Below are 13,164 nucleotides of genomic sequence, written 5' to 3'. Positions count from 1 at the left end.
GTTTTTGGTTTTGGGTTTCTTTTTCTCTTTTCTCCACTGCTGCATCCCCAGGTATCCACAACAGTCCTGGAGTCTGATAAAATTCAATACTTAAACGGACAGATGAATAGCTGAAAACAATTTTTCAGAAGAATTTTCTGAAAGAAGTAGTACCCTTATTACCAGGCTTTTCAAATTAAAAGAAAAAGCCTTCTTTTCACATTATCACATATTCAGACAGCCTTCAGTGTGATAAAAACAATATGTAGGGCTCTCTGAAATGGGAAGATCTTTTAATACTTCTATCATTTTTTGGGTTCAGGTGCCAGTCTTAGAGCTGTGGCCAACAGGGGAATAATTTTCACTGCCCAGAATTTATACAATAATATCGCCATCAATTCTATTAGAAGTGCTCATGCAATTATGATGTAAGCTAATGGACACTTAAAAGATACAAAGTTCAGTAGCTAAAGGTTACACATGTACATTTATAGAATATATACACATTGAAATCAAACTACACTTGTGATGTTTTGAGACGATCAAAGGGAATCAAAAACGTTAGGATAAATAACATATTTTGTCAAGTTCATAAACTGAACTTAGAACAAGGAATAGCATCAGAAATAAGTTTCTAACTCTACAGAACCTTAAGGGAAAAAAAGTAGTTAAGCTTATTCTCCAGAAAACTAAAACTCAATACTTACTAGCAAAAAAGAAAAAAGAACAAATGTTGAGGGAAACCATCACATCTGTAACCAATTCAGACCTCTTTTCTCCTCTAAGTTTGATACAATTTAGTAAATGTTTCTATTCCTTAAATGTTTCGGTCTTCTTCCTTGCAGGTTTCTCTGGCAAAGAAGGAGAATTTCTGAAAAGGGTTAAGTTAGAAATTGCTAACCTCAATTAGTTACTCTCTTCTGGTTTCCCTCTTAACACTAATTCATGAACAGTCAGCTGGTGACAAGTCCCACAGTCTAACAAAATACGCTGGAGTCGTTGGGGAAGTGGGAGGTTTGAGTTATGATAGTTGCTTTGGAGTGATTTTTTTTCAGTAAAGAAAATATGTATATCTTTAATATTTGATAATTAAATGTACTGAGAGTTTTAGTACAGTAACTTTTTTTTAAGAACTGTGGTCTCAATAAAACTGGTCTCACAAAAAAGAGGCTAACAGTAGAAGTAGAAAGATAGAAAGAATAAGGGTAAAAAAATCTCTGCTCTCAAAGAAGTATAGATTATGATGACATAATTGTTGAAATTACTTTCATTATGATAAAATTAAATATGATTAACAGTTTCAAGATCTACTAAACTCATAAACACATTCCAAAGTTAAACACAAATTATTTCTGATTTATCCCTAGCGGAGTTTCCTTCATTAGTCTCACTGCAAGTTTCAAGACATGAAAGAAAAAGTCGATGGTCTTCAGTAGACAAGTTTGTCCACTGGTCTGTGTAACTAACAGGAAGGGATATTTTAATATACAACAGAATTTATAAAGACACCAAAAATGAAAGAAGTGAAAATTCATTAATCAAAAGAATAAATGACTTTTGAGGGAGAAAGAGTCATTTAATAAGAGTGCCAAACATTGCTGAAGGCTGACCCCCAACAACAACAGAAAGGATGCTGGGAACAACACTGTACTGGAAGCCATGAAATATCATGAGGGCATCTGACCTGTTCCAAGATGAAGCATAATGAAAAAGGACATGCAGTCTGAGGGTAAGATGCTGTCACATAATACAAGAAAATTGAGATACTCTAGAAAAACTCCTGTGGTGAAATCATAAGACTTAGAGAAGAGAAAGAAAGAGATAACAGTGTTTCTATAATTGAGAAGAGGACAGCTAAGTACTGGCCTCAGTTATGCTGCATCTATTCTTCAGGATTATTATAAACCACTTTTTTTTTTTTGGTGAGGAAGATTGGCCCTGAGCTAACATCTGTTGCCAATCTTCCTTTTTTTTTTTTTTCCTTCTCCCCAAAGACCCACTACATAGTTGTGTATTCTAGTTGCAAGTCATTCTAGTTCCTCTATGTGGGATGCTGCCACAGCATGGATTGATGAGTGGTGTGTAGGTCCACATCCAGGATCTGAAAGAGTGAACCTCAGGCCACTGAAGCAGAGCGCATGAACTTAACCACTGCGCCACAGAGATGGCCCCTGGCCCCTTTTTCTCCTTTCTTTTTGATTCCCTACTCCCCCAGAAAATCTCAAAGTAGTACATGGCTAGATGGCTATAAACAGGGTTGAGGCAGTACAGTATTAGTGGTTAAGAGCTCAGAGTTTGAAGCTACAACAGTTATATCTAAATCCCAGCTGTGCCACTTTCCAGTGTGTGACCATGGGTGATTACTTGGCCTCTCTGTGTTGCAGTTTGTATAGTAATTGAACAGTGCCATGAACTGCATAAGTGTTTACAATGGCACAGGTGTCAAAACCAAACATTTTTTTAAACTCTCCACAATCCGTTATGTGAACCACTATTTTCCAGGTTTTAAAAACTTGAACACACATAATCGTTCAAACAATTGAATAAGAAAATATTTTTATTCTCATTTTACAAATAGGTCTACAGAAAAACTAAGAAATTTACTATACTAAGTAATCCAGATAGAAAGCAGTCCAGCACACAACAGGTTCACTCTAATCTGCTCTGCAAAATTATTTCCATATAAGAGACTTTGTTTGATTTTATGTAGCAGTTACCAGAAGTTAAACTCTGGGAAAAAAGTACATTATCAAGTCAAATATAAAAAAACTAAAAATCACTTAATATATATTTTAATATATATTTAAAATCACTTTATATATATATATATATATATATAAGATCACTTAGAAGTAAAAATTTGGTGAAGGAAAAAATACATTAATAACAGCAGCAGCTTCCTTTATTAATTTTCTCATAAGCTGGGAAAATTATCTAAACTTATCTAAACATTTAATATGCATGATCTCATTTAATACTATGAAATAATTACTACTGTTATCTCATTCTACAGATGAAGAAACTTAGGTTTTGTACATATTAAATAACCTGATAGAAGTCATACAGCTGAAAAGCAACAGACCTGACATTCAATTCCAGGTCTATATGATCCAAAGCCTACCCCTTTAACCACTATTCATGCTGCTCTAAGGCTATACACTTTACTGAGCCACATTTCTTTTGAGGAAGATCAGCCCTGAGCTAACATTTGTTACCAATCCTCCTCTTTTTGCTGAGGAAGACTGGCCTTGGGCTAACATCTGTGCCATCTTCCTCTACTTTATATGTGAGACGCCTGCCAGAGCATGGCTTGCCAAGTGGTACCCCGGTGCACACCCGGGATCCAAACCGGCAAAGCCTGGGCCACTGAAGCAGAACACGTGAACTTAACCACTGCGCCACCAGACTGGCCCTTGAGCCACATATTGAAACCCCAAATCTTCAATATAGTGGAAGAACGCCCAAATTAAAAATAACAATAAAGCTCTTTATTTAGTTCTCTAGCCTAACATATACAGTCAAACACAGCAAAGCTCAGGCGCTGTCAGGACTATTACTTAGTTAAGTGGTATCCCCTGGAGACTCAGAATCTGAAGGTAAGAAACTCTTTTTAAAACTTCTCCAGAACACAAAAAGCAAGTCCCAAAATACTACTCCAAAGCACTGTAAACATACGTACATCATGTTAGTGAGTTGAAGTAAATAGTATTTTTCACTGTTTCAAGAGATGCTATTTCCCTACCCTGCTGATCTATAATAGCATAAGTTAATCTAGCTAAGTTCAGATGATTCTGACTATTGCTCTATTTATAGGAGCATGTCTAAATCAAGCATTAAAATGGGTTTACATGCAGCAGTTCAAAATGCACGAGTATGTGAAATATTAGACACTGAATACAACAGTTCTTCAAAAGACTCAGAAAATTACCTCTTGGAATAAAAAAAATAGTAAGTCTATATTATACACAAAACTGAATTTAAAATTTCTAAATACATCAACTTCATATCACAACGGCTATACCATTTTAAACAGTACAATTTATATGCCAAAAGGGTTTTCACAGTAAAGATTCCTATTGAAAAATAAGCTAATTACCTTAAATTCCATCATCAAAAGAATGTCTGTACTTTACAAAAGACTTCTAAAATTCAAGTAACATCTCAATTAAAGCTATATTTATTACAAAAGCAAGTGGCTACAGCATCAAGACAATCTAGATAGTTCCTTAAAATTATGATAAAGGGATCTGACCTACAGTCTGTATGGCCTACATTATCCTTTCCCAAAGTGTATTCTCAGAATATTAACAAAAGTTATTTGAACAATTTTCATAATGCCATTTTTTAAAATTGCGGCTTTTGTTTTAGATTTTTCAAATACATTAATTTTTTCTACCACATTAAAAATAATGTAGGTATATCAAAAATTTTGGAAATGTCAAGAGTTGACAAATCACTACAGTTCTACCATTCAGGAGCCTGGAGCTTACTGACATTTCGCCCCTTCCCCTCATGACCTCTTAGCTCCTCCCCAGTAAGGAGTGGAGAATGCCAGATCTGGAATATGTTAATAGTAATTCTGAATGCCTAAGAAGGGATATGGTATATTCATCCAAGATTCTCAGACTTATTTAATTACAGAATTCTTTTTTTTGGGCACCTGAGCTAACAAATGTTGCCCATCTTTTTTTCTCCCTGCTTTTTCTCCCCAAATTCCCCCAGTACGTAGTTGTATATTTAGTTATGGGTCCTTCTAGTTGTGGCATGTAGGATGCCACCTCAGTGTGGCCTGATGAGTGGTGCCATGTCCATGCCCAGGCCGCCAAAGCAGAGCGCGCGAACTTAACCACTCGGCCATGGGGCTGGCCCCAATAATTACAGAATTCTTTATTCAAATAACAATAGTTCAAAGACCTGGTAGTTTTTTAAACACTATTTTGGAAATGCTGGCTTAGCTTTATTGCAATCACTTCAGACAACCCAAAACCATTAATTTTTTTTTTTTTTTAAAGATTTTATTTTTTTCCTTTTTCTCCCCAAAGCCCCCCAGCACATAGTTGTGTATTCTTCGTTGTGGGTCCTTCTAGTTGTGGCATGCAGGACGCTGCCTCAGCATGGTTTGATGAGCAGTGCCATGTCCGTGCCGAGGATTCGAACCAACAAAACACTGGGCCGCCTGTAGCGGAGCCCGCAAACTTAACCACTCGGCCACGGGGCCAGCCCCAAAACTGTTAATATTTTTATGAATACAAAGTATGCACAACAGATATTAAAAGAATAAAAGACAACAAACTTACTTGGGATACACTGGTTCATAAAGGTACTTGTCACCTCTTGTAGATGTAATATGAAAAAACAAGATGTAGCCATTCGCCGTCTGAAAGATAAATTTTATTTATCATGAATTAAAGGATAAGGCTATGACTGTAACTCTAAATGCTAATTTTATATATTCTTACTTTAAAAACACTTCACTCTTAAGAACCCTCTTTTGAAGAGCTATAGTTTAATCATGTAAATTAAGAAATGACTTTGTTTTAATATAACCCATCTTGTTTAATATAACCCACAAAAAGGGTTTTTTATAGATTTTAAAATATTTCCTAGAAACATAATTGAAATCAATAGTTCATAATATATTGTACACATCAAAATTCTAAAATAATTATATTATTCAATAATTATTTTGCAAGATGTACAAACCTTTTTGAACTCTGCAATACGGCTAATATTTTTCCCAAGTTCTTAAAGCAACAACATCACCAAATAGTAATAGTATGATGAAATTCTTGACTGTATTCAATGTTTATATAGTTTCAGAATATCATATTTATATATTTCAAAATCAATTAACTGGCTCTGATTTACTACAAAAGATACCCTGAGACACAGAAGAAAAACAGAGCAAACTTTCAATTTCCAAAATTTGAACCTGAGCTAGTTTATTTTTCTTAGTTAACAAAATGTTTTTAAAATATAAATTGTATTGAAACAAACAGGGCCATTATATGATCTTGGCACATATCTGTGACTTGTGAAGCCCAAGCCACCATTTTACATTTATATAAATATTGAAAATACTATATTTAGCTGTTTCTAACCAAACACTTTGAAGTATAACAGAATGAAGTGGAAAACATTTTGCACAAACTACTTTACATTAATACTGAATTCTTATCATTTTAGAGGCAGATGGGCTTTTACTCAAAAGTACAACCAAAGAAAACTGAAAATATTATTCAAGGTTTCATATTTCTTTCCAGTACTGGCTGTTTTTCACTTAAACGAATGCCAGAGGAAACACTTACTTAACTTCTCCAGCAAAGCAAGTGTTTTGTTTTTAAGCTATAAACTTTACTATTTCATAATGTATTCCAAAACTCTAGTTCAACATATTGGGACAAAATAAAAAAGGCTAAGATTCTTCAGATAAGATCTTCATTCTAATTTCAAATGTGCAATTTTATTATATTCTTCTAATGTGGAGAATATGGGATAAAAAAGAAAATGGATTCAAATCAAACCATATCAGATAGTATCTCTCTCTTTTTTTTTTTTTTTTTTTTGAGGAAGATTAGCCCTGAGCTAACTACTGCCAATCCTCCTCTTTTTGCTGAGGAAGACTGGCCCTGAGCTAACATCCGTGCCCATCTTCCTCCACTTTATATGTGTGACACCTGCCACACCATGGCTTACCAAGCAGAGCCATGGCTGCACCCGGGATCAGCTAATTCCACATTCTAAAAAGAACAGTTTGAAATCTGCAGGAGGTGGTGGTATTGATGTTATTATCACTCTTACTAACTGCTTGTTTGTATTTTGCTTTGTTTGGGCATTTGAGAAGTTTACTCTTTCTATGTAAAGTGTATTTTAAAAATTATTTTATGATTGATGCATGACACAGATACTCAAAGTAGCCATTTTCTGTAAACAGAAGGAATTTAAATCTGCCTGTGTCATGAGACAAATCAACTGTTACATATAACTAATGCTTAACCTGTAGGCAGCATCCCCATACCTTTCTCTACCTTTACCCAATGCTTCTATCGCATGTGAATTCACCAGATACTTCAGAATTCCAAATCGTAGTGCATTTCTTCCTTAGGATATACTATTTTTGTTACGAAGACTAGGACAGATTTATGCGTCTGCCTCCAATGATCTGAATGATGCATCACAAAGGTTTCTATTATAATTTAAGTGGTAAAGATTTGATGATTTAGAGGTGTATCTTCTAGCCCAACATACTGTCATGTCAGGCTTCAAATAAGGCTGAAATAACAGACTAGCACTTTTTAATTCTTTACGTTGGTTTGTAAATATTGTTTTTTGTTTTTTAACTTTACTTCTTTACTATACATGATCAAATATATAAAATTAATCACCTCAAATCATACCACTAAGAAAGGACCTAACATTTTTATATAATCTTTCAGACTTTGTACATTCATACACATGAATATATTTAAATGGGAAATGGTAAAATGTTGTAAATCACACACTCTCAAAAACATGTGATGAGTATCTTTTGACATGAATAGTCATCAAAATTTATTATTTCTAATACTATCACATTGTTTTACACCAAAGCACTAGTTAAGGGGGAAAAAAAGGACTCTGCTTCTGACCAACATAGATTAAGCTGAGTCAATTTATGTTCCCATTTGAAAAAACAAACAAACAAACCCAGACAAAATATATGAAACAATGGATTTCAAAACAGTGACATCAAACAATGAAGGCCAGTGATCCCTGAGAGATAGGAAACAAGAGAGACATCCTACGATTGCTCCAGCTTACTCCTTTGAGAAAGTTTCCAGGTCACAGCACTGAGAAGGAGAACTGATGGAGAGCCTGGCAAACTCCGAGTTGAGGAGATGAAGCTGACAGTCCAGGAAGAACAAGGCAGCTAAAATTCATATGACAGAGTACCAGAGAGGAGACAGCTGCACAGAGAAAAAATCCAATAGTACCAATAAGCACATGCGTGCGAGGAACTATCCAAGGCAGAAAACAAACCAAAAAGTTTAGTAAAGAAAACAGTGCATGGTGCTTGAACAGTCCTGATAACAGTGCCTTTCCCACCAGCAAAACTGAGGAAACATCATTCACAGCGCACTGGTTAGACTGCACAGGAAGATGTCCCAAGGTATTCCTGTGGTGATTCTATAAAAGTTTTGTCTTAGCAGTGGAGAATAATTAGCTCTAGATGGAGCACTGTTCCAAACCTGCACTACAAAGCATAAAACAAGACATGAATCTATCAAACTGTCTCCAAGTAACAACTACATCCCAGGACATAGCTCAAGATTTATGGGACCACAAAAACATTCAGCATACAACAAAGTAAAATCACAATGTCTGGCGTCCAATCAAAGATTAGTACACATGCAGACAGGCAGAAAAACACAGGACATACTGAGGAGAAAAACCCAACCAATCAAAATTGATCCAGAATACAGTCAGACGCTAGAATTAGCACAAAAGGGCATCAAAACAGTTAAAACTATATTCCTTATGTTCAAAAGGTTAGGGAACATAAAAAAAATCAAACCAAACTCTAGAGAGAAAAACTAAAATATCTGAGATAAAAAGATATACTGGATAGGATTAACAGCAGATTAGACCATTGCAAAAGAAAAGTTTATTGGTCATAAAAGCATAACAATAAAGACTATCCAAAATGAAACACACATATACACAAAAACAAAACAAAAGTGAAAGAGCATCAGTGAACTGTGGGACTTCAAGTGGCCTGATATACATATAAATAGAGTCCCCAAAGGATAGGGGTAGGAATCAGAAAAAAAATTTGCATTAAATTGAATCCAAATTTCCTTTGTTTGACTTAAATTTCTTTAAAACATAATTGACTTTTCAAACAAGAATAATAGTAATGTATGCTGGGGTTTTACCACATATAAAAATAAAATGTGGGGGCCAGCCCAGTGGCATACTGGTTAAGTTCACACGCTCTGCTTCGGTGGCCTGGGGTTTGCAGGTTTGGATCCCAGGAGCGGACATACACACCACTCCTTAAACCATGCTGTGACAGCGTCCCAGAGACAAAATAGAAGAAGACTGGCACAGATGTTAGCTCAGTGACAATCTTCCTCAAGCAAAAAGGAGGAAGACGGGCAACAGACGGTAGCTCAGGGCCAACCTTCCTCATCAAAATAAATAAATAAATAAATAAAACGTGTACAATGTATGTTTCTTGACCCCAATAGAATTATTAGAAATAGATAACAAGATTTTTGGAAAACACTCAAATATTTTGAAAGTAAATAATGTGCTTCTAAATAACTCATGGATCAAAGAAGAAATAAAAATGGAAATTAAAAAAATACAGCATTCTAGTGAGTGATGTAAGCATCATGGCAGAGTAAGATTCCCCAATAATCTCTTCCCTCCAACATACAATGAAAAGGGCATTCATACTCCAACAGAGGCCATCCAAACACAACATAAAACATGTCAGAGAGACCCATGTAGCCATACAGCAAAGGGCGGAGACTGGAGGCCCCCTCGGAGGAAGTGGAATGGGGTAAGAGAAACCTTTGCTTCCTCCCCTAAAGACTACAATCTGGGACAGCAGGAGGCCTCCGAGAGGGAAGGAATGAGGGAGGGGATGGTCGTTCATGGGGACATCAAGGATCCCCAGTGGGCCCTGGCAGCCTGGAGGGAAGCCCTTTACCAAGGCAAAAGGATTCACGGGGGGTGAACTTATCAAGTCCACACCCCAGGAGAGCAGACAGTGAGAGCAGAGCAAGAAAACCCCAAGAGCACACAGAAGAAAGCATCCCTCCCCCCACCCACTCAGTGCCCAGCTCCAGGCCCTGGGATCTTGGCTGAAGGCAGAGGGCTCAGAATACATGGTTCTTGACCCCCACCCACTGGTGATAGGCAGTAACCGTGACCAAATAACACCAGGATGTGAAAAACAGAGCCACTCCCTCTAGCAAGATCAAATGTTATATTAGATCTCCAGACCAGAGAGAAAACGGCAAGCACCCAGAAATCAGTCCTGAGGACACAGAAATATGTAATCTAAATGACAAAGAATTCAAAATAGCTATCATCAAAAAACTCAACAAGTTAAAAGAGAATGTAGAGAAACAAATCAACAAGTTTAGGAGCTACTTCACAAAAGAGATTGAAACTATAAAGAAGAATCAATCAGAAATATTAGAGATGAAAGACACAATGGAAGAAATAAAACAAAATATGGAATCCCTGAACACTTGAGCAGACATCACAGAAGAGCATATCAGCATAATCAAAGACAGACATGTTGAAATGCTCCAGACAGAGGCAGAGAGAAAACTAAGACTAAAAAGAAATGAAGAAAGTCTCTGAGAAATATCTGACTCAATTAGGAAAAGCAACATAAGAATTATAGGTATTCCATAAGGAGAAGAGGAGAATGGAGCAGAAAGCTTGTTCAAAGAAATAACAGCAGAGAACTTCCCAAACCTAGGGAAGGAGATGGAAATCCATGTGGAAGAGGCTATCAGATATCCCAAATATGTCAATGTAAAAAGACCTACTGAAAGGCATATAGTAGTGAAACTGGCAAAAGTGAATGACAAAGAAAGAATACTAAGGTCAGCTAGGCAGAAGAAAATAACCTACAAAGGAACCCCTATCAGTCTTGCAGCAGATTTCCCTGCAGAAAGCTTACAGGCTAGGTGAGACTGGAATGACATATTCAAATCTTTGAAGGAGAAAAACTTTCAGCCAAGAATATTCTATCCAGCGAAAACATCCTTCAGATATGATGGAGAAAGGAAAACTTTGCCAGACAAACTTAAGCTAAGGGAGTTCATAGCCATGAGACCCACCCCTCAAGAAATCCTCAAGAAGGCCCTCATACCTGAAAAAAACGGGGAGAAAGAGGTTACAAAGCACAGAGTAAGGAAATAAATAGGTAGACAGAATCAGAGCAGGATAGCAAATACTCAAGTAGAGCATTAAAGACAAAGGGAAGGAAAACAGCAAAAACAAAAATAATCTTGTCATTTTAACCACAAACTCATAACACAAGATGGAATAAAATGTGAAAAAAACAACTTAGGAGGGGAAGAGAAAAGGGACTGAATTGGTTCAGTCTAAGGAAATAAGAGGCCATCAGAAAAGGGACTCTTATCCACGAGATTTTGAATACAAACTTCATGGTAACCACTAAACAAAAAAGCAGAACAGAGACACAAATAATAAGGAGCAAACAAAGAAACACAACATAAACAACTACATAACTCAACTGGTAGACCAAAATACACAGGAAGAGAAACAAAGGAAATGCAGAAGAACAGGAAACTGAGTGATAAAGTGGCAGCTTCATTAAGCCCTCATATATCGATAATCACCCTAAATGTAAATGGACTGAATTATCGAATACAAAGACAAAAAAAGACGAGATGGATTAAAGAACAAGACCCAAAAATTTTCTGCCTCCAGGAAACACATCTCAGCTCCAATGACAAACACAGGCTCAGAGTGAAGGGAAGGAAGACAATACTCCAAGTTAATGGCAAACAAAAGAAAGCAAGTGTAACCAAACTTATATCAGAAAAAGTAGACTTCAAGACTGGTAAAGAGAGACAAAGAGGGGCAGTATATAATGATCAAAGGGACATTCCACCAAGAAGAAATAACACTTATAAATATCTATGCAGCCAACACAGAAGCACCAAAGCACATAAAGCAACTATTAACAAATCTAAAAGAAGATATTAATAAAACAATAATAGTAGGGGAACTCAACATTCCACTCACGTCAATGGATAGATCATGCAGATATAAAATCAACAAGGAAACAGTGGAATTAAATGAAAAGCTAGAGCAGTTGGACTTAATAGACATATATAGAACACTCCATCCAAAAACAGCAGAATACACATTCTTCTCAAGTGTGCATGAAACATTCTCAAGGATAGACCACATGTTGGGAAACAAGGCAAGCCTCAATAAATTTAAGAAGACTGAAACAACAACAAGCATCTTTTCCAATCACAATCCTATAAAGCTAGAAATTAATTGCAAGAAAAAAGCTGAGAGGGGGCTGGCCCCATGGCCGAGTGGTTAAGTTCACGCGCTCCGCTGCAGGCAGCCCAGGGTTTCGTCGGTTCGAATCCTGGGCACCGACATGGCACTGCTCATCAAGCCATGCTGAGGCAGCGTCCCACATGCCACAACTAGAAGGACCCACAACGAAGAATATACAACTATGTACTGGGGGGCTTTGGGTAGAAAAAGGGGAAAAAAATAAAATCTTTAAAAAAAAAAGAAAAAAGCTGAGAAAGGGACAAACATGTGGAGACTAAACAACAGGCTATTGAATAACCAGCGGATGATTGAAGAAATTAAAGGAGAAATCAAAAAATAGCTGGAGACAAATGAAAATGAAAATATACCGTACCACCTCATACGGGATGAAGCACAGCCATATTAAGAGGGAAATTCATCGCAATATAGGCTCGCCTTAACAAACAAGAAAAATCCCAAATAAGCAATCTCAAACTACACCTAACTGAATTAGAAAAGGAAGAACAAAGCTGAAAGAGAGGAGAGAAACAATAAAAATTAGAGCAGAAATAAATGCTATTGAAACAAAAAAGGCAGTAGAAAGGATCAATGAAACAAAGAGCTGGTTCTTTGAGAAGATAAATAAAATTGACAAACCCCTAGCCAGACTTAGGAAAAAAGAGACAAAGCTCAAATAAACAAAATCAGAAATGAAAGAGAAGAAATAACAACGGATACCACAGAAATACAACGGATTATAAGAGAATACTACAAAAAACTATATGCCAACAAAATGGACAATCTAGAGGAAATGGATAAATTCTTAGACTCTTACAACCTGCCAAAGCTGAATCAATAAGAAATAGAGAATCTGAACAGACCAATCACAAGGAAAGAGATTGGAACAGCAATCAAAAGCATCCCAAAGAATAAAAGCCCAGGACCAGACTGCTTCGCTGAGGAATTCTACCAAACTTTCAGAGAGGATTTCATACCTATCCTTCTCAAGCTATTCCAAAAAATTAGGGAAGACTGAATGCTTCCTAACACTTTCTACGAGGCCAACATCAGTCTGATACCAAAGCCTGACAAGGACAACACAAAAAAGGAAAACGACAGGCCAATGTCGCTGATGAACATAGATGCAAAAGTCCTCAA

At 36.5% G+C, this 13,164-nt stretch overlaps 1 protein-coding gene across 8 annotated transcripts in view; it reads right to left on the bottom strand.

Moving 5' to 3' along the window:
* The window catches only part of RIC1 (RIC1 homolog, RAB6A GEF complex partner 1), a 145,211-nt gene that overhangs the window by 70,779 nt on the left and 61,268 nt on the right, over window positions 1-13,164 (bottom strand). For 7 of the 8 annotated variants that reach the window (XM_023627318.2, XM_070248299.1, XM_023627320.2 and 4 more), the window contains one exon: window positions 5,277-5,356. In XM_023627318.2, coding sequence (XP_023483086.1) covers window positions 5,277-5,356 — 80 coding nt within the window. Of the gene's footprint in view, window positions 1-5,276; window positions 5,357-7,779; window positions 7,926-13,164 lie in introns of those variants that run through there. The other variant, XM_070248301.1, reaches the window with a different exon arrangement.

The sequence above is a fragment of the Equus caballus genome, chromosome 23 (genome assembly GCF_041296265.1).
Source record: "Equus caballus isolate H_3958 breed thoroughbred chromosome 23, TB-T2T, whole genome shotgun sequence".
Lineage (NCBI taxonomy): Eukaryota > Metazoa > Chordata > Mammalia > Perissodactyla > Equidae > Equus > Equus caballus.
The sequence above is the reverse complement of the archived record's forward strand: the minus strand, read 5'-3'. Positions and strand labels throughout refer to the sequence as shown.